The following is a 23,580-nucleotide window of genomic DNA, read 5'->3' as shown; positions in this document are numbered from 1 at the left end:
ATTAAGATCGGACTCTGAGAAAAGTTTTTAAAAGCCCTTTTAACTTCCGTATTAAACGGATTACTGTGCTGATGAAGAATATGCTATTTGGTTTGGACCATCCGTCACACTCTGCACAGGATAATACAGTACATTGTCTTTTTACCAAAACCATACTCTGGATCAACGACAGTTCATTTCCAGTACTCCAGTAACTCTGTTCTCTTCGGGAAACATCAACAAACTTCGAGCTAGCAAGCTACACGCTGAAACTGGCAAGTTTTGAAGAAAATTTGTATCTCTCAACAAGGCAGTAGGATTGGAAACTGAATACGGTACTTTTTGGGTACCGACCGAATTACGTTGGTACTACCAAGGACCGATTCAAGCTTATCTGTCCTCTCTGCATGTTGACAGAGGTGGGGACGGAGTGAAATCACGTCGCTTCGGCAGTTCGTTTAAGTCACAGTGAGTTACGTCAATGCCATTTAAGAGATTGCAAGTGTGTTTTACACTTTTCCAAAACTCCACGCAGACAGAAACTTTATTTCTATGGCATATTTCAGCAACAAGGGAATTCAAAGTGCTTTACATAAAACATTAAAGAGCAATTAAAAACAGAAAATAAAAGCGGGCCAAAAAACGAATAAGATACAAATACAAGGATTAAAGTTACAGTGAGTGCAGTGTAAGAAATTAATAGTTATTTGATTTAATAAGTTGGAGGGAGGGGAAAAGGAGGTGTTTTATTTCGTGTGATAAAATGTTCTAAATAAACAACAAAATAAGTAGTAAATAGGATACATTGGTTTGGAATTATTTTTACAACTGAAATTAAGTTTTGTTATTACAGGGGGAAGGTACAGGAAAAAAAGGTACCTTTCGGGAACCGGAACCGAATTACAGGTACCAGAAACAATGTGAATGGTACCCAACCCTACAAGGCAGGCCTGCTTGGTTCTTTCGAGGAATAATTGTAAAGATTTACAAAGAATATGTTTACGGCATTTACTATCTAACTGGGACATTTTGGGAGGGATTTTCTATTTTCTTTTGCATGGAGTAAATGTTCCACCAAAACAAGTTCCTTCCCGAGACCATTTAGCAGAGCCACCGTCTTTGCGACCAGAGCTTAGCGCCGCCCAAGACGATTGTGATCGGTTTAAAGAAATGCGAACAACCCAGAGCATTTTTTTCTTCTATGCCAGAATGTTTGTGTGGAGGAGCCAGACCTTACTCCGCAGCGCTGCGGCGATAGGTCTGGCTACGTGAGACTACCAAAACCATGACAATAACCTTTTGGACTTTGAGTTTAAATTTGCTTTTGTCAAACTACTGTTTCCATGGTTAAGAATGTTCATTTCATTTATTATACAGGAAAATTTAAGAGCAACAATTAAGTTACAATAAACGGGCCTGACTCAGTTTAAAAACTGGTTTACAGCAGGTTCCTGTTCTGCAGCAACATAGGACAATGAACACAATTTCGGCACATTTATACAGGACATTATTATTGACTAAACCGATGCAAACAAATAAAACATTAAATACGGAAAAACAAGACTTGCACTTACTAGATATAGTCAAGGCTTTTAACTGCATGTCGGAGTCTTCCTCAGTGAATTGATATGAGAAGTAAACAATCACCATTACAGCTAAGCATACTCTATCTGCTTAGGAAAACTGCAAGATAGGGTTAAATAGAGGAAGAAAAAAAAACTAAGTGGGCCTTGAATTATGATCACTTTTTGTGTGAAATAACCTTATTTTACCTAATTTCAGGGTGTGGAGACCTCCCATCTGGAGCTGGTGGAAGCCATATGGAACTACATGCCCCAGGTTCATATACTGGGAAAGTTCCGCAACCGTAATGGGGCTTTTCCCATTCCTGCTGAAAACAAACTGACCATCCCCATTACTGCAAAGATCCAGACTCTACATCTAGTGGGTGAGTAGGATCACAACTAACTTGACAGTTCCTGCTACTGCCTCCACATGACAGCTGGAATACAATGTAGTAAACTAATCAGAAATACTGGCTATGAATCAGCTCCTGTTAGTTTGTGATGATTAAACAAGCCTGTTGGCTCAGAAGTCCCTTGGGGACCATGCTTTGTCACCTCTAGTTTGACAAATACTGTATTGATGTACTTCACATAGTGTTTGTTTGTTGTAGGTGTCAATGTCCCAGAGATCCCCTGTGTGTCCATGCTGCGCCACCTTTACCTGAAGTGGGTCCGTCTCACCAAACCCCAGCCGTTTAAGGACTTTCTGTGTGTAAGCCTGAGAACCTTTGTCATGCGGAACTGTGCAGGGCCAACCAACTCCCTCAAATATGTTCCCCTGGTTACTGGTTTAGCATCAGCCCGGAACCTGGAGCAACTGGAGTTGGTGAGAGTTCCCTTCCTGGGAGGGCTGATCCAACATGTGGTGGAGGACAGTTGGAGATCAGGTTAGGAAAACATGTCTATAAATGGCCCTAAAGGTGCTGACACACCAGGGAGACGGGTGGCTGACGATGATTGACCGTTGCCCAAGCTAGCTAACTAGCCGGCCCCTGAGTTAATAAAATTCAACAACTTAATCTTTCATTTACAGTCTTGTCACAGGGTAGAAAAACACAGTGCTATCGCTAGATGAGTGACTACTTTGTTCGGCTCATTTTCTGTAACCATCTGTTATCAATGTCCGCTGTTGCCCGGCGGCGAGTGAAGCCGAGGGACAGTAGGCTCTGGCTGACGCTGGCTTTTTCGAGCAAACGCTGCTTTGTTTTATGTATAATAGCAAAGTTTTGTATCCGCTTTCCCTTTTTGAATGACAAATGGATTACCAGCACCTGCTGGCATGATGCGACTCGTAGTCTTTTCAGTGTGTTCAGTTGCAACTTTTTGGACAAGACGCAGGCGACATGAGGTGACGCCACAGTTGGCCTTCGGCGCCACTAGATCTTTGCTGTCTGCCTGCTGTGTCAGGGCCTTTAGTTTGAGTTTTACTAGAGTAATATGTACAGTATTTTACAGAAGTGTTTCATTAGTTACATCTTTATCAGTTAGGTGTCCTGTTCCCATTAACGTTTATTCAGATTACTGCTGTGGGAGTGTATGTTAACAGACTGCATGTGTCTTTTTTTCCAATATAGGTAATTTCATATTTTGATAATGGTACATGTCACGATATAGCATGTTTTCTGGTAAATCAATATAATATTTTATATGAAATAACCACATTGAAAACGCTTTTCTTGTATACTCTTATGTGAATTAAATACTTGACAAATGAAAAGTACAGATACTGAGTACTTACTCATTTATAAAGAACTTTAGTGCAAAATGAACATAAAATGTGCAAGTATTAAAATGTAAAGCGTCGTCCAAATGACCGTAATTGCCATAATGCAGGTTGGCTGCTGTCTTTTTGACATTGCGATAGAAACAATATAGAAAAATATGTGACAATAGACATTTTTATATGGTTTTGACTATATATGTCGTCCTATCGCCCAGCACTATGACACGGTATTAAAATAGTTCAGGTCCTGCTTAAGAAATGATATATAAATGATAAATAATGACTTATTTATGTGGGTTAGGATTTTATACTGTCGTAACAGTGCAGATAAATGGAAACATTTACAATACGTAACACTGACTGTATTACGTATTGTGTGCACCATTTTTATTCCTATTTCTCCGTAGGCCGGCTACACACTGGATGCGTGGCATGAGCGTGTCGGCTGTGTGGCGTGTCCGTTTTTATTTCGGCTCCCATGTTAACAGGTTAAAGCTTGCACACTGCCTGCGTGACACGCACGTCTCAGGCGCGGCTCGAGCCACGCCGAAAACGCGTGCTTGCTAGAAATAGGACCAACGCCTATTTTTCACGCGACACACAAGCGTGTTGGAAGCGTTTCCTTTCAAAATGGAATAGGAAAATATGTTTATATGTCATTTTGATACATTTAATGACATTTTGATGTTTGAAAGTCTCTAGGTTTTGACATAAATGCAGATATAAATGAAATAAAAAAAAATAATAAATAATTATCGATTTTAAAATATTGCACCTGTCAATACAGAACAAAATATTCTGTAGCCCATTTTGCCGTCAATACTACCGATGTTGTCTTTGCTGTAATCAAATCAGTCTATATTTATGTTTGACATGAAGTATACTACTGCTTGAATGCAGTTTATCAGAGGGAAACATACATGTTTACAGACAAGGCTAGCGGCAGCGCCGCGTCAGAGACGTTTCTGGTGTGCAAAGACATAGAAAACGCCACGCAGCCACCACGCAACTGACACCAACAGAAACGCCACGCATCCAGTGTGTAGACGGCGTTAGGCTCCTAGTGCTTTCTTTTTGCTCAGTTATTCCCAGTGACAATCATTTTCCACTCTCATTTGTATTTGACAGATGATTTGGATCCTCTAAATACCATTTGGGATTTCAGATATCTAACTAAAATGCTGGCAAATGCACCCAACGCCCTCACCTTTGATTAAGTGTTAACACCTTTTGGTTTGTTCTCTGTGATACTGTGTATGTGTATCTCCAGGAGGATTTCGGAACCTCCACACCATTGTGTTTGGAGCCTGTAAGAATGCTCTGGAAGTGGACTTGGGCTACCTCATCATCACTGCGGCTCGCAGGTGCTCAGCAAGTCATCCCTTTCTTAAACTAACTGAGAGAAAAAAAATAACGTTTCTATATACAGCTTATGTTTTTAAAGCAAAAATGCAAAGAGTATCATCTTGTGGGCAAATGTTGGAGACACTGTTCAGTCACTGAACAGGGTAAAGTATAGTAATGGCCAAATGAAGCCTCCTGAAGCTTCGTGAAACATTTTATTTATTTTGTAAACCCACTAGATTGCGCTCTTTGATCAACAAAGGATTAAAAGCACGCTAAATTGCTATTCCTTTAACCTTTAAACCAAGAGCGCCATCTAGTTGGCTCAGGAAACATATAAAATGGTTCATGAGGCTTCATTTGGCCATCACTAGTAAAGAGTAAACGAAGATCATGTGGTAAGTAAGAAGTACAGAGATAATTACAGTATGTGAGATTGTCTAATACCCAGTTTTACATGGAAGCTTCTCATAGGCAGTGGCACAATACATGTGGGCAGTATATTCTGTATACAAAATGATGTCAGAATAATTATCACAGCATTATCTTGCTATCCATATATTTACAACATTTACTTAAAGGGGTGATAGAATGATTATATAGGGTATTTCACACTGTTCCTTAAGGTCTCCTAATAGGTTATGTAACATTGGTTGGGCTGAAAATGGCCCGGGTGCTATTCTATGGGTCCTAATGCATACCTGTGTTTTGGCCCTATTTGGAACGAGAGCTTTTCTTCCAAATATGGTATGCTCATGAATATTTAGATGAGCTGCCCACTGATTGGTTGAGTGAACCACATACACATACAGTAGAGACGAGATAGCAGGTCTCATATTTCAGACACTGCAATGTTATACATTGTTCGTCTGCTATTTCATTACTAAATTCACTTCTGAGACTTTTTTTTTTCACGCGAGAAATCAACTATGTAAACTGTGTGTAACTGACTGTGTGTCGGAGTTCATGAGCTCCGTGACAGCGGCCGGTGCTGCCTGGGTTGCTACCTCGTCGTCCCGGCCTGTCCTTTCACAGACCCCGGGTACACTTTCGGCATAACTATAGTATATTTCCAGTTTGAATTTCATCACGACATGTATATCACAGCTACCCTAAGGTCTTACAAAGCTTAGCTAACACTTTGTCCGATTTGAATTTAATGCATTTTTGTGAATTTTCCGAGGTCTCGTTAGGAGGAGGCTAGCTAGCTCTCATTGATAGAGCTCCATCCAGCTCACCGCGGGCTCTATCAATGAGACTCGCGGACGAGAGGCGTTTATTTCCCCGATCGTTTGTTTAAATAACTCAACACACATATCCATTATAAGATTAACTGGAACCTGTGGTAAGAGATTGCGGGCGTAACAAGCTCGCTGGCCGCGCTATCACTCACACACACCGGCCATTTAGCAGGAAGAGGGGAGGGAGAGCAGCGAGCTGCAGGCCCTGGAGCTCTGTCAGAGCAGCGGCATTTGATGGTTCAGTAACCCAGAAACGGTGACTTTGCGCGGGTATGGAGCTGCCCTGACGGAGCTCCATCTAGCTCACAGCGTGCCGGGGTCTGTGTGAAGGAGGCGATGCAGCAACCCAGCAGCACCGGCCACTGAACTCCAACACACAGTCGGACAAAATTTGCAATTAGCCATCAGTTTTCGTAAAACGGCACATATTTGACCTCTACATAGTTGATTTCTTGCATAAAAAAGTCTCAAAAGTGAATTTAGTGATGAAATAGCAGACAAACAATATATAAAATTTCTGAGATCTGCACGACCTAGATTCACAAGACAAACGGGTCCCAGATCAGTCAGTGGCCCATGTAAATTTTGGGGCGTTACAAAGATAGAAGGTAGAGCCAAATAAGGTAGGAGTTGAGGAGTTGACGTCAACTTTTAGCTTTGTTGAGATTCGCCCGTTTTCAGCGGCAGTTTCAAATTGTGAGATTTGCAGAGGAAAGAGGTGTCAATGGGACTTTGAGCTTCTATGTATGTCCTAGTTACCCACCAAACTGTTGTAATTCAACTATGACAAGGTAAACTCGGTTTTGCATTCTATCACCCCTTTAAAGGTACATTGTGGAGTTTCCTACAAACATTCAAGTGATAGAAAACTCAACATTCACGTTTTTAACGTCACCTAACAGCAGAAAAGGTTGTCAGTTGCAGAATATTGTTTTAATAGCTTCATTTAATTACATAATTTCTGTGTGTTCACCAGGCTTCACGAGCTGCGTATCCAGCCTTCATTGACCAAAGATGGAGTCTTCTCAGCTCTCAAAATGGCTGAACTAGAGTTTCCTCAGTTTGAGACACTTCATCTAGGATACGTGGATGAGTTTCTGCTGCAATGTTAGTTCCTTCCCTCAAATATAATCACCTGGCTCAGAGAACACTGGGCATGTTTCCCTCCCTGACAGAAATGAGCAATTCTCCTGGCGTCTCCTGCACTTCATCCACTTTTTTTTGTTGATGTACTAGTGCAGTGCCCGTTGAAAAAGTGCCTGCTTGCAGCTTTTTGTCTCACTCGACGTCGTGCTTCCTTGGGTCCTGAGCAATACACCTGCTAGACTTAGTTGCTTCACACACCCAAGTTTTGGCTACTCGCGGTCAGAAACAAGGTGGAACTCATGGGGAAAAAACACCAGGGGCAGACTTTACTATTAGGCAATGTAGGCACCTGCCTGGGGCCCCCTAACTTAAAGGGCACCAAACAGTTATAGATTTATTATTATGTTTAGATATGAAAAATATTGATTATGTTATTATTCTAACTCACTGTACCCTGAAACAACCTACAAAAGGCCCCCAAAGCACTTAAAAAAGTATGCAACTCCACTGTATACTTTTGACTTATTGTGTACTTCTACTTTAGAGGAAAACATTGTACGACTACATTTTACATCGAAAAATTGCTGGTTACATTGCAGATTCAAATTTTACTCAAATATAACCATTAAAATACGATGCATTAATATTCATTAAACTATCCAGCATTATATTAGAGTTGAAAGCTCCCCCGTGAACAGACGTTAAGTAAATTTAAGTAAACATTTGAATGCAGGACTTTTATTGTGCGGTATTAATAGTTTTACTTCAGGGGGAAAAAAAAAGTTTAGAGTACATGTTCTACCATTGCCAATACCGACATTCTCAGTTACAAGAAGGTTGGAAAGTAAAGCAAGACGCTGTTTGCCTGGGGGCCCAAACCACTAAATCTGGCCCTGAAAAGCACACCCACGTCAGGGCTACACGTGGTCAGAAACGCACTCGGTGAAATTAGGCATTCAGGCTGTTGAACGTGTCGCGCGTTAAAATTGCACCGAATTGGAAGATGCACATCCTCGGGTCCCAAGCAATACATCTGCCAAGTGTGAAGTAGATCGGATGAACGGTTCTCGAGATATTCGAAGGAGAAACGGAAAGACAGACGGACCCAACTGAATGTACTACTCACCTAAGCTTTTATTAAACATTTTACAATTGAAATACATGGTACGATAATTTGCAATAAATTGTCATCAATTAAACTTTTAAAAATCTATAGTAAAAAATTGCACCTTTTCTGAAACTTAAGTCAAATTTCTAGTATCTTGAATTGAATAAGTTGAATTAAGTTTGTTTACAGGTGTGTTAATAAAAATGCAACGTCTTGTGTGTTCATAAATGCAGGTAAGATGAGTCATCCAGAGCTGGTGAAATACGGTCTGGCTGATGTCATTGAAAACCCAGGCATCATCACTGACATTGGCATAAAGGTGGTGAACGAGGTGTTCACTAACATTAAATACCTGCTCATCTACAACTGTCCTCACCTGCATAACCCTCACCACTGGATCACAGGTAAATCACACCACTACTTGCCTTATTTCACAAATGGCCTGATTATGAATGCCCATATGTTTGTGGTGAGCTCAGTTTCTCTATATAATAAAGAAGGTACTGGATACAGAGTAGAACCTTCATTTTGTTTTCATCTCTCACTCTTTGAGAAGTGCTGTTGTGCTCTGTGCTAGCTGTTACCTGTCTGCTTAACCCCGTCCCCAGATCAGTCCAGATGGAGTCGCCTTGTTGATCTCACTCTGGTTCGCTGTCATGCTATCAAACTGGAATCCTTTTCCCAATTCATAGAGTTACTCCCCAGTCTGGAGTTTATCTGTCTGGACCAGATGTTTAGAGAACCACCCAAGGTAAATAGTATGATTATGAACACACAGACACTCACACTCAGAATCCCACTTATACCCTACACCGTCTTAGGCAGTGTCCTCATTTAGCCTGGGAAAACCCTGACGAAATTCTGGCAAATTTGAGATTTGCTTTGCACGTCGGTCTGGCCAAGAGTCCATTCAAGCCGATTTCCAGTTCCAAATCGAGGCACCAATCACCACCGTTTAGGCGGGCTTTACACGATGACGATAGCGCAGTGACGTTGAAGCACGTCGCTCTGATTGGTTGTAGATCTATCCAATGCACCCAGAGGCATTTGAGCGGCGTCCGTTGGTGACGCCCCTTTGGAAATGGGCTGTGAATGGACATTCCCCAGACCCACTCTCAGTTACAACTGAGAAGGGTCTGGCGTCAACCAGGCTAGAGGGAAGAAGCTCCTCCTCAGTCTTGCTGACGTTCAGTTTGCTACATGTCAAATGCAAGGCCGTAGATATTACTGAAGTTGTAATAAACATCACAATCCTCTACCCTGAAGTTGCATAAACGCCCAATGTTTCCGCAGGTAACGTTTTACCGTCACACAAAAGGTAGTCTCACATTTTCAGAGAAAAAAAACAAAACTGTTTGGGTCGTTTGCATTTCTTTAAGCCGATCACAATCGTCTTGGGGCGGCGCTAAGCTCGGGACGCAGCGACAGTGGCTCTGCAAAATAGTCCACGGAAGGAACTTGTTTTATTTCAACATTTGCACCCCGCATAAGATAACGCCACATACAGTAATACATTATTAAATGAAGTTAACTGTTCAGACAATAACGTTACAGTAACGTGAGCTATTCAAATTAGCTGGATACATGATTAAACTTAATTTTCGTCGTCCGTAGCAGTCCCCCCCCCCCAATCGGTCCCAAAACGTCCCAGTTAGATAGTAAATGCCGTAAACATATTCTTTGTAAATCTCTACAATTATTGCCCACACAGACAGCAGAAGGCAAGGGACAATTATCCTGAAAATGTACTTCCGTTAATCTTTTTTTGAATTAAAATCAACATGACAATTACCTTTTATATATTATATTTGATAACCGCTAATTAATAAAACTATTTGTGCTGGTCCTGGTCACTGTCCATACCATAGCTCACGTTTATTACATGCTTCTTCAGCTCTTCATCAAACCACTTCACCTGTGTGGGACTGGGATTTCTTTTTTCTTCGTCATTAAGCCTAAACCAACCTCCTAAACTTCATGCTCTTTAGGTCCGTACTCGTTTTCCAAGCCGTTCCCCATGTGTTGAGGTCTGTTAAGCATGTGAAAACTATTTTGCCCATGCAATGGTTTTGAAAACAACTGTCAACAATGCAAAAAGCAGAAAATGTATCATTCTAGTTTTGTCAAAACCTTTGACAATGACAGTACAGGCCTACCACTGCCTTTACATCAAGATGCATTAATTGTGGCGCAAATGCATGATGCTTGATGGGTTGTTATCAGCAGTTGTAGTGCCCACTTAGAATAAGTGAATGTAATTATTAGTGGAAACACTAAATTTGTTAACAATATACATATATGTCTTTAATGTGAATTGTGGATGTGTGCCTGATAGCTTATCTGACTAAAAAAAGTTGGTGTGTGTGCAGATGTAGGGCTGGACAATTAATCGAAAATGTATCGATAAATTATCGACATTATTTTTCAAACGGACGATAATTTTCGATGATTAATTTCTGTTGATAAGCCTACTTTCTCCTTAAAAACATTCAACCATGTGTGCAGGGTCCGCAGTTAACACGCGCCAGTTGCCAAATGCGAGGGATGGCCGACATGCACACACACAAACACTGACGCACACACCAGCCACCAGCCACTACCTTCTGTTTTTTAGTGGTGGGAAAAATGCTGTCCTTGGTTTTAATTTATAATCCAAATGTAAAATCACAAAACACTTAGGCTAAAGGTCATGAAAATTCATTCTCCTTAATTATTGAAAAGTATCGTTATCGGCGCTATTGGCCGTGTATTTACTTGGTATCGGATCGATACCAAATATTGCAGTATCGCACACCACAACCGTTTACTGATAGCTAGAGTTTAACTCAGGCTAATTAATTAGTTAGTATGTGGCGATTGACCACGAGCAGGAAACGGAGTCTCAGTTCACCGTGTCTGCGGACAGTTGTAGGCTTGTACCGGTGTTGATGTTTTGTGCATTGTGGAACACATGCAGCCACTTTACTAAACCGCGTGCGGCACTGACACAGCGGCCTGTGGCGTGCCTGTCCCCAGCGCCTCCACCTGCAGGTTGTCAGCTGTGTGTCGGCCTGGTCTACTCTCGGTTGGGCCGATTTAACTCGCCGGTCCTCATCGATATAGTTTCATGTGTCGCGTAGCTCTCCACAAGCAGAAAAAAAAGAGGAGCTTAAAACGCAACTTGCTGGTTCAAAGTTAGGACTTAATTAGCAGTTAAGAAATAGATTGTATAGCCTCTTTACATGTTTATCATGGATGCATATTATGCATTATCTATCTGTGACAGGGCTGTGCCAGGGTGGGCCTGAGTGCGGGCACTGGTATTGGTGTGTCCTCAGCACTGGTCAGCAACCAGAACTCCAACAATGACAACGACAACAACAACAACCACCACCACCACAATAATGAGGCCAACCTGCCTCCTGCGCCTCCACCTGTCAACAACATCAACAACAACAACATCAACAACAACCAAAGACAGCCGCCGCAGCAGCAGCAGCACAATGGCAAGTCCCACCTGCATTCTTATTCAGTGGTGCAGCAGCAATCACAACACAGCAGCTCATACCATCCTGGATTTTAGCATCTGAATTATTTAGAAACCTTCCCCTTTTCACGTTTTCTTTTGTTATTGACTTAAGTTGCATTTTAAATAAGTTATAACTAACAATCTTTTCAAAACATTCCACAGAAACATAGCAAGGGCAAATATTGCACATTTTGCAAAAAGATGTCTGAGATTATTAGTGCGCTGTACAAATATGAAGTGAGTCAGACTCATGGCAATTTAAATTTGACATGTTACTGTTGTGCCACCTAAAAGCCAGAAACCAGAAATCTGAAAGCAGTGCGTTTAGAAGATTGCTTTCAGTTCTGTCAACAGTTTTTTTTTTTTTTTTTTTAAGAGATCATGTTAACGGACAAATAAACAAATGGGACCGGGTATCTACTCGGTGAAGGTGAGTAAGGCGTTTTGTTTGTTTTCACAGCACCAGTGGAGGTAAATGGGATTGAGGATGAAGAGGAGGAAGACGAGGAGGAGGTAATGCTGGAGGAGGAGAACATGGAGGCTGAGCCTCAAATGGATCTGAAAGGAGCAGAAGGGGAGGTGAGAGCTGAACAAGCTGACGTGGCTCCAGGGCCCAGTCGTCCAGCTGGAACACCACGACCTCCTGATGAGGAGCAAGCAGGTTTGGAGCTGCTCTGTTTTGATAATTAACAGAGGTTAAAAAAAGCCTGTCATACATACACTCTTAACTTCCCATTTTATGAAATCAGAAAGCTTTACTTTATATAAAAAATAAATAAATAAATATTATGATGTCTGCTGATATGTCCTTCACACTTCCAGGTCCCAGTGGTTTAGTCCAGCAGTGCAGACCAGCCGGTGCCACGGTTCCGAAGCCCCCACTGGTCATCTCCGACTCGGACAGTGAAGAAGAGGAAGGCCTTGTTTCAAGGCTGATGCCAGCTTCCTGTTTGCAGCAGCCAGCTTCCTGTACAGAAGGTGTCAGCACAACACAGAACACACCCAGCAGTCACAACAGTGTGTTTGCTGGGCTTACCATAAAATGTCACATTAGGTTGTTGGTTGGTGAAGCCTTGGGTCAGTAACAGCTACAGTATGAGGGCATATGTGAAAGTAAAAAGTGTGACCTTTCTTGTTAAATTAAAAAAAAGTGTAAAACCATCCAGCATATGGCCAAACATACACATATGTGGCTGAAAGAACAGAAGAAACACACTTCAATTTAAAGAAATGAAAAGCACAAGAGCTTGGTTTTTTAACGTGTGTGTGTGTGTGTGTGTGTGTGTGTGTTTTCAGGTAAAGGTAAGACTCCTCTGAGGCGGAGCAACAATGTGGCTGTATCAGTGGCAGTCTCGGTAGATCAGACAAAGCCTCAGGTGTTAGAAAGCAGCTGTGAGAAGAGCTGTCAGGTGACCAGTGAACAGATCAAGGCAGACATGAAGGCTGCTGCTGACAACAGCAGGAGGACTAGCGGTAAAGGAATCGCTACTGAAGCTGTGGAGACTACTGCAAGACCTGGGGCTGACAGTGGGACAGTACGGGGCATGGGGAGTGCTGGGGCAACAGCAAGGACTGGAGTGAGGCCAGTGACTGGATCTGTGGGCAGGGTAGGACCTGGAGCAGCCACACCCAGGCAGGTGAGTGGATGTGGGAGGACAGTGGTGGCGACCAACCACAGAGCAACCGCAACCACTGACAGAGCGACAGGAACTGGCAGGACTAATGACAGCACAGAGGGCCCCTCTGGAGCACAGACAGGGGACAGTTGCACAAGGGAGACTGGGCTGAGGCACGGCTCTGGTCCTGCCTGTGTGGACAGTCTGGAGCCCAGAGGTGCTGCTGTAAACAATGCTTCCAGGAGACCAACACTGCTGACTGGACAGGGAGAGAGACAACCTGCCGGTTCAGGTTCCCAGCAGGGCCAGGCCAGCGATGAGGACTTTATCCCCAGACGTCCTTTGACCCGATCGTGCACTCGTATGTCATCTGATTCCCTGATATCTGAGACGGGTAAGACGGTAACACTCAACACATTCAATATGTATCCACTAACAGGGGAGTGCAACTGAAGTTGTGTTTATGTTTAGTTTCAAAGGCTTGGGCCTGTGGTTTCAAGCTCAGTGAAGTGGCAGTTGTGCAGTCAAAAGTTACGAAGCCAAAGCAAACTTTGACAGCTAACATTAGCTGTCTCCGTGAAACTCCCAGCTATGCTCCTATAACTCGCGACGCAGTTAGGAAACAAGAACGAGCTAACTAATGACATAAGGATTTTGGCTCGGCGGATGTTAATTTTAAATTCATGTTAAAACAGTATTTTCCATCATTTATTCAACTCCCAACTGCAGCCTGTCACTCCCTTTCTACTAATGTTACTAACGGTCTCTCTACCGTAGCCCCGTGACCTAAGATCTCACAATGCCTTGTGTTGCTCACTCCCGCTAACTTTATTGTTCATCAGACGTGCCGTGATAAAAGCATTAAAAGCAGCAGGTAGGCCAAGGCGAGAAGGGCCAGATTTGCTAACGTTAGCCGACACATTTTTTTTTTTTTTTAAATACACATTTGAATAGTAATTTCACTTAGTCGATTAGTTTAGATTTTTTTTTTTTCCCTATTCAAATTATATTCGACTTCCGGAATTTGTTCCAACAGCACTAGTTAGTATGGACGGAGATCAGTTCGGAAACCATTAAACGGTTATAAAACGCTCATGAGGACGGTGATTGTTTTTTGAATGAATGAAATTCAAGTAGTGTGGATGTAGCCACAGGAGTTTTTGAGAGCTGGGTTTTTACCACCTCCGTTCTCAAAAACAATCCTGTCCGCCAGTGTTGTAGTCAAGACCACCGAAACCGAAACCAAGTCACCACCAAGACCAGAGTGTATCGAGACCAAGACAAGACCAAGACTTTGAGGGGTTGAGACCGAGACAAGACCAGACTAGTAGTACTACAACACTGCCATCCACATTATTACACAATTCAAGCACTGTCAAGAACTTGCGTAACCAACAGGTGGCGAAATAACCCTAACCCTAAAGCCGTGTTGGCCAATCAGAAGCCTGGAAAAAAAAAAAAAATATTACAGCAGGATACCTGGCTGCAATGGCGCATTGACCACTCCGTAGTGCATTCTCTGTCTGGGCAGTATATCAACCTTTTTATGGTATATTGATATATTTTAAACGAGATATGTGATACAGACAATACAGCAACAATTTGCATGAAGCTCAACAACACAACACACACACAACACATGGATTGTGTAACAATTGACATGGTAAGCCAAAATAGGTCTGAAGACTAAACGTTTAAAAAAAAAGAAAAAAAAAGAATTGAATTGAAACCTCTGTAGTCTGCTCCTTATCTCTGCTTAAGGCTAGCTGCTCGAGGCTACATTTGCCACTACTAGCATGATGTACCTAAATGTACGACTAAACTGTGAAATTGCATTGTGGGTAATGTAGGCGTCAGGTTTTGACAAAGAAGAAGTGTGTACGATAAAGGCCACACCGCCTGTTCTACTGCATTGATTTTGATCATTACTTTTTCTAAAGTGGTCCATGTCAACTGACAATGTTATAGGAGGGCAAAGCTAAATCTACGCAGTACACTTTAAACTGTGTTGCCTACAGCTGTTATAAAACAGTTGGCTTCTATTTTTGCAGTTAAATACAGTAATATTCACACTCTGAGTGTTTCTTAGTTTAGTATTGCTTATACATGTATCTTTGCTGTTTACATTAAGATCTTCCAAGTGCCCGGCCTCGAGTAGCAGTGAGGAGGAAACGAATGGCTGACAAATCAACCAGCACCTCTGACCCGGTCACTGAGGACGACCACGTACAGGTACACACTAGGGGTTGCATGACTTCAGGATTTTTAAAGTCGACTCTGATGTGATGGAAGTCGACGTGGACTAGTCGATGATGACGTCATTGACCTTTATTTCAGTCATTAGCCTAATAAAATCACAGGAGGAGGGAATGCTTTGCATTCTATACCTTATAACTAACGTTACTTATTTTCAGTTTGTGCTTTAACACGCTACTCCCACTACTGGGTTTACCAGCGGTAACTTTATGCACACCAGTCCCGGTAATAATGTCTGTCGCTTCGCCGCGCATCTCCGTGATATCCATCAATCAAAAGTTCGCCGTAAACAAACCCTCAGTGCAAAGTCTTTTATCTGTCTTTGTTGGCGACAAATGCATTGGGTTTATGCTTAGTTATGGGTGCATGCAATTTAAATGGCCATTAAGTGTAGCGCGAGTCATACCTCCTATATTGGATAATCCAGTGATCCGATGCTGGACAGCCTATAACGTTAGCATTAGCACGTAAATCCTGCGTGTTTTTACACAAACCGCTCATGTCTTCCCGTCGACCATCCAACTTTTTGTTTTTCTGGGTCAAAATTTAAAACTTTTTTTCTTCAACTTTTTCGTCTTATTTTTCAACACTATCATCATTTTCCCAGATCGACGTTTCTGTCACTTTTCCCAATGTTTTTTTTAAGCTTTTCAGGATGTTTTTGTCACTTTTTTCAACATTCTTTTATCAATTATTTTCTTCAAATGCTAAAAAAAATGAATAAAACTCCCAAATTCAATGAAAGTAGTGAACTGATAATTTTATTTATTTTTTATTTTTTTTTGGACAATTTTTGTTGAAAGAAACCCGAATTTCTGATTTAGAAACTTTCTGAAAATGGGTCAAATGTGACCCAGAGGACAACAGGAGGGTTAGCAGAAATCCAAACAGCTACAGGCAGCTCTCCTCGTCCTTAGCTCCAATATCTCCTTATGTCCATCCATCCATCTTCATCCGCTTATCCGGGGTCGGGTCGCGGGGGTAGCAGCTCCAGCAGGGGACCCCAAACTTCCCTTTCCCGGGCCACATTAACCAGCTAATGCGTTCCCAGGCCAGGTTAGAGATATAATCCCTCCACCTAGTCCTGGGTCTCCCCCAAGGCCTCCTCCCAGCTGGATGTGCCTGGAACACCTCCCTAGGGAGGCGCCCAGGGGGCATCCTTACCAGATGCCCGAACCACCTCAACTGGCTCCTTTCGACGCAAAGGAGCAGCGGCTCTACTCCGAGCTCCTCACGGATAACTGAGCTTCTCACCCTATCTCTAAGGGAGACGCCAGCTACCCTCCTGAGGAAACCCATTTCGGCCGCTTGTACCCTGGATCTTGTTCTTTCGGTCATGACCCAGCCTTCATGACCATAGGTGAGGGTAGGAACAAAAACTGACCGGTAGATTGAGATCTTTGCCTTCTGGCTCAGCTCTCTTTTCGTCACAACGGCGCGATAAATTGAATGTAATACCGCACCTGCTGTGCCGATTCTCCGACCAATCTCCCGCTCCATTGTCCCCTCACTCGCGAACAAGACCCCAAGGTACTTGAACTCCTTCACTTGGGGTAAGGACTCATTCCCTACCTGGAGAAGGCACTCCATCGGTTTCCTGCTGAGAACCATGGCCTCCGATTTAGAGGTGCTGATCCTCATCCCAGCCGCTTCACACTCGGCTGCGAACCGATCCAGTGAGTGCTGAAGGTCACAGGCCGATGATGCCATCAGGACCACATAATCTGCAAAAAGCAGCGATAAGATCCCCAGCCCACCGAACTGCAACCCCTCTCCACCCCGACTACGCCTCGATATCCTGTCCATAAATACTCCAAACAGGATTGGTGACAAAGCGCAGCCCTGGCGGAGGCCAACTCTCACCTGAAACGAGTCCGACTTACTGCAGAGAACCCGGACACAGCTCTCGCTTTGGTCGTACAGAGATTGGATGGCCCTGAGAAGGGACTCCCTCACCCTGTACTCCCGCAGCACCTCCCACAGTATCTCCCGGGGCACCCGGTCATACGCCTTCTCCAGATCCACAAAGCACATGTAGACTGGTTGGGCATACTCCCAGGCTCCCTCCAGGATCCTTGCGAGAGTAAAGATCTGGTCCGTTGTTCCACGACCAGGATGGAATCCGCATTGTTCCTCTTCAACCTGAGATTCGACTATCGACCGAACCCTCCTTTCCAGCACCTTAGAGTAGACTTTACCGGGGAGGCTGAGAAGTGTGATACCCCTGTAATTGGCACACACTCTCTGGGAACCACCACCCCGGTCTGCCACTCCTTAGGCACCGTCCCAGACTTCCACGCAATGTTGAAGAGGGGTGTCAACCAAGACAACCCCTCCACACCCAGAGCTTTAAGCATTTCTGGACGGATCTCATCAATTCCTGGGGCTTTGCCACTGTGGAGTTGTTTAACTACCTCAGCAACCTCCACCAGGGAAATTGACGCCAATCCCCCCTCATCCTCCAGCTCTGCCTCTACCATAGAGGGCGTATTAGTCGGATTTAGGAGTTCCTCAAAGTGCTCCTTCCACCGCCCTATTACCACCTCAGTTGAGGTCAACAGCGTCCCATCCTTACTGTACACAGCTTGGATGGTTCTCCGCTTCCCCCTCCTGAGGTGGCGAACGGTTTTCCAGAAGTACCTTGGTGCCGACCGAAAGTCCTTCTCCATGTCTTCTCCGAACTTCTCCCACACACGCTGCTTTGCCTCTTTCACGGCAGAGGCTACAGCCCTTCGGGCCCTTCGGTACCTTGCAACTGCCTCCGGAGTCGTCTGGGATAACATATCCCGGAAAGACTCCTTCAGTCGGACGGCTTCCCTGACCACCGGTGTCCACCACGGTGTTCGTGGATTACCGCCCCTTGAGGCACCTAAGACCACAGCTCCTCACCGCAGCTTCAGCAATGGAAACTTTGAACATTGTCCACTCGGGTTCAATGCCCCCAGCCTCCACAGGGATGCACGAAAAGCTCCGCCGGAGGTGTGAGTTGAAAGTCTGTCGGACAGGGGCCTCCTCCAGACGTTCCCAATTTACCCGCACTACCCGTTTGGGCTTACCAGGTCTGTCCAGAGTCTTCCCCTGACCCAACTCACCACCAGATGGTGATCGGTTGACAACTCCGCCCCTCTCTTCACCCGAGTGTCCAAAACATACGGCCTCAGATCAGATGAAACGATTATAAAATCGATCATTGACCTTTGGCCTAGGGTGCTCTGGTACCAAGTACACTTATGAGCATCCCTATGTTCGAACATGGTGTTCGTTATAGACAATCCATGACTAGCACAGAAGTCCAACAACAAACAACCACTCTGGTTTAGATCAGGGAGGCCGTTCCTCCCAATCACGCCTCTCCATGTGTCTCCATCATTACCCACGTGCGCGTTGAAGTCCCCCAGCAGAACTATGGAGTCCCCGACTGGAGCCCCATGCAGGACTCCACTCAAGGTCTCCAAGAAGGCCGAATACTCCGAACTCTTGTTTGGTGCATATGCACAAACAACAGTCAGTTTTCCCCCCACAACCCGCAGGCGTAGGGAGGCGACCCTCTCGTCCCACCGGGTTAAACTCCAACGTAGCGGCGCTCAGCCAGGGGCTTGTGAGTATCCCCACACCCGCCCAGCGCCTCACACCCTGGGCAACTCCGGAGAAGAAAAGAGTCCAACCCCTATCCAGGAGTATGGTTCCAGAACCAAGACTGTGCGTAGAGGTAAGCCCCACCAGATCTAACCGGTAGCGCTCCACCTCCCGCACAAGTTCCGGCTCCTTCCCCCACAGAGAGGTGACATTCCACGTCCCCCAGAGCCAGCCTCTGCTGCCCGGGTCTGGTCCGTCGAGGCCCCTGACCTTCGCTGCCACCCATGTGGCAGCGCACCCGACCCCAGCGGTTCCTCCCACAGGTGGTGGGCCCATGGGATGGAGAGATGTCCGCCACGTAGCTTTTTCGGGTTGTGCCCGGCCGGGCTCCGTGGCAAACCCAGTCACCAGACGCTCGCTGACGAGCCCTCCATCTGGGCCTGGCTCCAGACGGGGGCCCCGGGCTTCCTCCGGGCAGGGTCACTTCATCCCTTCCTCGTTGTTGAACCATTCTTTGTCTGGCCCCTCACCTGAGACCACTTTGCCTTGGGAGACCCTACCAGGAGCACAAAGCTCCAGACAACACAGCCCTCAGGTTCATAGGGACACACAAACCTCTCCACCACGATAAGGTGATGGTTCCCGGAGAAGTATCTCCTTATGTCCCAAACGTTTTGTGGCTTCCAAATGAAGTTCCAAATGAGCTGGGGTTTTGACAAATTTTGCCAGTGACGGTGCTACAGGTCTATGTTGTTAGTACACACACACACAATCCAATTTGTAGACAGTTGTCTTCACTTTGACTTTATCGTCTTATAGTGATTAGCAGTGTTAAAAAGGTGTAATTTATTCACTGTCATTCAAAGACCAAGGGGCTAGACCAAGACCAACACTTTATTAATGTATATGCACTAAATAAAGTATACGGTTTTGAAAATGTTAAATTCCCATATTAAACTTGTTACAAAGTGATTTTCAAAGTGCAATATTATTAAGGTTTTTCTCCCCTTGGGGGAGCCAAACTGTTGCTGGTGGAGCTCAGAGGGAGAGACATGTGGTCACTTTTCCCCTTACATTCTTTGTTTAAACATTGGAATGCAATGGTTAATCTGTTGCGTTTCTGTTGTAAATGCTTTTAATGGACAAAAACAATGTGATTTGAGCTCCATTGAGCCAGGATGCACACGCGAGGTAGAGTCATTGGCTTTAAAAGTTGTATACTGTATATACTTCGTTAGTGTGATTGACATACCGAGTTCCTTTTTGTTTGTGCAGATTTTGTCTCTGAAGAGTAAGAACCTGGTGGGCATCACTCTGACCAACTGTGGAATCACTGACCTAGTCCTCAAAGACTGCCCCAAGATGATGTTCATTCATGGTAACAGACAGACAAGGGCACTGATATTTGATGACTCCTGTAGATGATTTTTCTCATTTTTGTTTTTGCATTACTTTCACTAAAGATGTACTAATAATCTTCAACTAAAACCTCTTGCAAGAAATGTGAGTGCTGGTACTTTTGCAGCGATTTATTATTTTTCCACAAATTGCATTGCCCCAAAGTAGAAATGTGGAATTTGCAAGCTAGGTAGGTACTAGAGGAGAAAGTCTAGCCAACCACAAAAAATGGCCCATGTTGACCTTAAAGGGTCAATATAATAGTCATAAAAAAAAAAAAGTAAACAAACTCGTCTTGCTTCATGGAACACTAACTGTACATCACATATCCAGACGCTTTATATCCACACTGTCCTTATATAGAGCAGCATTTAATTGTAAAAGCCACACTCATTTCCAGTCAGTATAAAATACAAGATGTAAACATGCCAGAGTTAGCAAGAATGCTAATTTATATCCGTAGTCCCTAGGCAGGTAACACAGTAAAGAACATTACAAGGAAAACTATAAGGAAAGTACAAGTATACAATACACAAGTAGTAGAGGACAAAACATAATGCAGCATGTCAAGTTAAAAGTGATCACAGTTCTGATTTGCCTCAAGCCATGATTATACAGTGTCATTTTTTTGGAAAAACAACATTAGAATCTCCAGATATCACAACATTAGTATGCATGTCCTGTTTGTCCTCTACTATTGCATTTTGGAAAATGTAATGATAAAATCTTAGCTCCAGTGCCTTCAGTTTCAGTTGCATGGGATGCTTTGGTCTTGGTAAACTTACTTGTAATTCTATTAACGTTATTGGTCTGATGAATCGTCAGGGGGGTTTCCAAAAACTTGTAATCTTCCAATTTTTTCAATCTTTTCCAATTTTGATGTGATGGATACGCTGACTGATGACCGACTGAGTGCCAACAACAATAAAACGACCTCTTCGTAAGAGAGTGTTGTACAGTATAAATTATTGAATTAACCTTTTATAAGGAGACCTAATAAAGTTGCAAATATGAAAATGACACAATGGAAGTGACGCCACATCACCCACACTGCACCGCCTGCTGCCTGTTTTAATAAACTCAATATTGACCGCTCCGTTTAGCAGATTTAGACATATTTGTAGTGTAGTAACCTGTGTTGATATAAATTAGTCAAACATACGTGTTCATTACTCTCCTTCAATACTGGTTTTGGGTTTAAAGTATCTATATTCCTATAAATAAATCCAATTTTTAAAACCCTAATCCAACTTTATGTTTCCAGCAGATGTTCAGTTGTTATGAGTCAGAACGCATTCAGTCCCACAGTGTTTCTTTTGTGTCCTCTCTCTCTCTCTTTCTTTCTCTTTCTCTCTCTCTGTCTCTCTCTCTGTCTCTCTCTATAGCTACCAGATGTCGAGTGTTGAAGCAGCTGCGGGTAGAAAGTGCCCCCATAGTGAACAGGTTTGATTACGCTCAGTGTAAGAAGCTGGACATGGAACAGGTCCTGGATCAGATACTAAGAATGCCTCCTGAGAGGAACCGCATCATCTACATGCGCCCTATGCACCAGGTTGGTAATCTGTGATGTCATGCCACACAGCCCCTCAGTGTCGCTGACAGTTTGTCTCAGTGACCTCCATCATAAAAGTCTGTTTAACTGTCGACAGGAAACCTTCAACTGCAAACAAGCTCAGTTATGCTCTTTCTATCCAAGTGTAGAATTATATTTAGGAATAAAAAAAAAAGAGATATAAATGCAGAACAACAGAAGTAATTACTGTATTTACTATAAAACGTTTCTATTTTTATACATAGACAATACACAGAGTAATCATTAAATGTACATTTTTATTCCACAAGATAACTAGACAAAATTTGATAGAAAACTGACCACAGGTTGTTTTATGCAAAGACGATTCTTAGCCTGTCTAGTTTAGTAATTATGGAAATCGGAATAATAACAAAAAATAATGTCTAAAACTAAGGTAAATCTGTTTTACTGTACAGGTTTGAAGAATGTTAATAGTCAATAACTGCGGTTTTAAAAAGGAGTATTGTACTTGGTGTAATTTATATATTTGCATTTGTATGCTGTTGAGGCATGTGATGTCAATCCGGACCCAGCCCATACCTCGTGTTATGAATACAATACATTATGGCGTGTAACGTTTTCTATTTTGAGATACATTTTCTATTTAACAATACATTGTTAGTGACGTTGAATATACAGTAGTGGTGTAACTGGCCGTAGTTGATTTGTGATCCCTGCAGATCCCCCACCACGGTTCGGCACGCACTGCAGATTAAGTGCCCTAAACTTAACCATAAGTTTAACCACGATGGTGGAACGGAGCGAGACTGCGTCGTCTCTACGGCTTGTTCAAGTCACAGTAATTTAGGCCAATGCCGATTTTAAAAACGTGGTCGCAAGTGTGGTTACAAAAAAAAGGTTCGCTGCAATGTAATATAATGTTGTGCTGAAAGCAGTCGCACTCTAGCCTGGCTCTGCCCTCCTACGTACTTCCGCTCAATTTTCATTTTTCTTCAGTACGACGTCTGGGTTTGCGGTATATTATTGGTTTTTCTCCGGTCAAATGTTTGGCGGTCCAATCAGCTAACAGAGGGAGTGGGTGCGAACGATGACGTTGAGGTCGTGACGTGCGCCAGTTTGAGTTGTAGTTGTCGTTGGTGGCCATGATGTTGTGGCCCTCCTCCCCTCAGGGTTCGGGAACAGTTTGATTTTCCAGCTCGCTCCGTTAGTGGTGAAGGAGTTGGCTAAGGCTAACGCTAGCGATGCTAAGCTGATAGTTGTTGTCGGTCTCCCCTTTTGTTAGCCTGGTCCTACCAGACAGTACGTAGGAGGGCGGAGCCAGGCTACCAGAGTGTCTCTGGGCACATCAAATAGTTTTAAACTTCAACAGAGTACCTGCCTTCAAGGAAGTTAACACTTGTCAATGGAGAGAGGCCAGACTCTCTGTACAAATGAAATGTACCAGAGTCTGGTAGGACCAGGCTAGTCGCACTCCCTCTGAGATGTGCGCTCACAGGCTGAAAGTTGTAGGGACAGGTTTGGGAGGGGAGAGGGAGGTAGGGAGGGTTTTTATTTTGTGTGGTGAGTGAAATGTTCTAACTAAATAAAATGTAAATAGGAAAGGATTGGTTTGGAATTATATATATATATATAGAGAGAGAGAGAGA

At 43.6% G+C, this 23,580-nt stretch overlaps 1 protein-coding gene across 1 annotated transcript in view; it reads left to right on the top strand.

Moving 5' to 3' along the window:
• fbxo38 (F-box protein 38) overlaps positions 1 to 23,580 on the top strand; it is a 38,503-nt gene that overhangs the window by 7,885 nt on the left and 7,038 nt on the right. The window contains exons 5-17 of the mRNA XM_078261042.1: positions 1,762 to 1,927; positions 2,156 to 2,431; positions 4,538 to 4,631; positions 6,829 to 6,959; positions 8,280 to 8,450; positions 8,655 to 8,797; positions 11,312 to 11,531; positions 12,015 to 12,215; positions 12,377 to 12,532; positions 12,851 to 13,564; positions 15,302 to 15,402; positions 20,278 to 20,380; positions 21,786 to 21,952. Coding sequence (XP_078117168.1) covers positions 1,762 to 1,927; positions 2,156 to 2,431; positions 4,538 to 4,631; positions 6,829 to 6,959; positions 8,280 to 8,450; positions 8,655 to 8,797; positions 11,312 to 11,531; positions 12,015 to 12,215; positions 12,377 to 12,532; positions 12,851 to 13,564; positions 15,302 to 15,402; positions 20,278 to 20,380; positions 21,786 to 21,952 — 2,643 coding nt within the window. The remainder of the gene's footprint in view (positions 1 to 1,761; positions 1,928 to 2,155; positions 2,432 to 4,537; positions 4,632 to 6,828; positions 6,960 to 8,279; positions 8,451 to 8,654; positions 8,798 to 11,311; positions 11,532 to 12,014; positions 12,216 to 12,376; positions 12,533 to 12,850; positions 13,565 to 15,301; positions 15,403 to 20,277; positions 20,381 to 21,785; positions 21,953 to 23,580) is intronic.

Source organism: Sander vitreus, chromosome 10 (assembly GCF_031162955.1).
Source record: "Sander vitreus isolate 19-12246 chromosome 10, sanVit1, whole genome shotgun sequence".
In the NCBI taxonomy this organism is placed as follows: Eukaryota; Metazoa; Chordata; class Actinopteri; order Perciformes; family Percidae; genus Sander; species Sander vitreus.
Note: the sequence above shows the minus strand (reverse complement) of the source record. Positions and strands in the feature narration are given on the sequence as shown.